The 467-nt window shown below is 67.0% G+C and overlaps 1 protein-coding gene across 1 annotated transcript in view; it reads right to left on the minus strand.

The window, feature by feature from the left end:
- The window catches only part of MYO1A (myosin IA), a 16,773-nt gene that overhangs the window by 13,044 nt on the left and 3,262 nt on the right, over positions 1 to 467 (minus strand). The window contains exons 2-3 of the mRNA XM_009882818.1: positions 260 to 375; positions 4 to 57 (exon numbers count right to left, since the gene is read on the minus strand). Of these exons, the coding sequence (XP_009881120.1) occupies positions 4 to 57; positions 260 to 375 (170 nt within the window). The remainder of the gene's footprint in view (positions 1 to 3; positions 58 to 259; positions 376 to 467) is intronic.

A 467-nucleotide genomic window follows, 5' to 3' on the forward strand; every position in this document is an offset into this window, starting at 1 on the left:
CACTGTCCCCGGCCCCGGTCCCGCAGCGAGCGGTAGGCATCGTCAGCGATAGCGTAGCTGGGGGTGAGGAGGGGTTAGAAGGGGGCTGGAGCGGTCCCGGGGCTTCAGGAACACCAAGAGCCCCCCCGTTGTGGCTGTGAGGCTGCCCCGAGTGGAATCCCCCAAACCCCGAGCCCTCGGGCTCGCCCATGGGTGAAGTCCTTGGCAAGGTCCAGGGGGACCGAGGGCACCCTGAGGCTGCCGCGCTCCCCGTGCTCACATGTGGGGCTTCACAGCTGAGAAGTTGCAGTTGTGGTACTCCTGCACCTTCTCGGGGGTGTAGATGGGGAGGGACCGGTAGGGGTTCACTGAGATCACCACGTTCCCGATGTACGTCTGTGGGTAAGCAGGATGGCGTGGGTGTGGGGCCGGGAGGACCCAGCCCAGACCCTGGTGCTCCTCACTCCGGAGCCCGTACCCCGCTCCCC

The sequence above is a fragment of the Charadrius vociferus genome, unplaced genomic scaffold, assembly GCF_000708025.1.
Source record: "Charadrius vociferus isolate BGI_N301 unplaced genomic scaffold, ASM70802v2 scaffold794, whole genome shotgun sequence".
Taxonomy (NCBI): Eukaryota; Metazoa; Chordata; class Aves; order Charadriiformes; family Charadriidae; genus Charadrius; species Charadrius vociferus.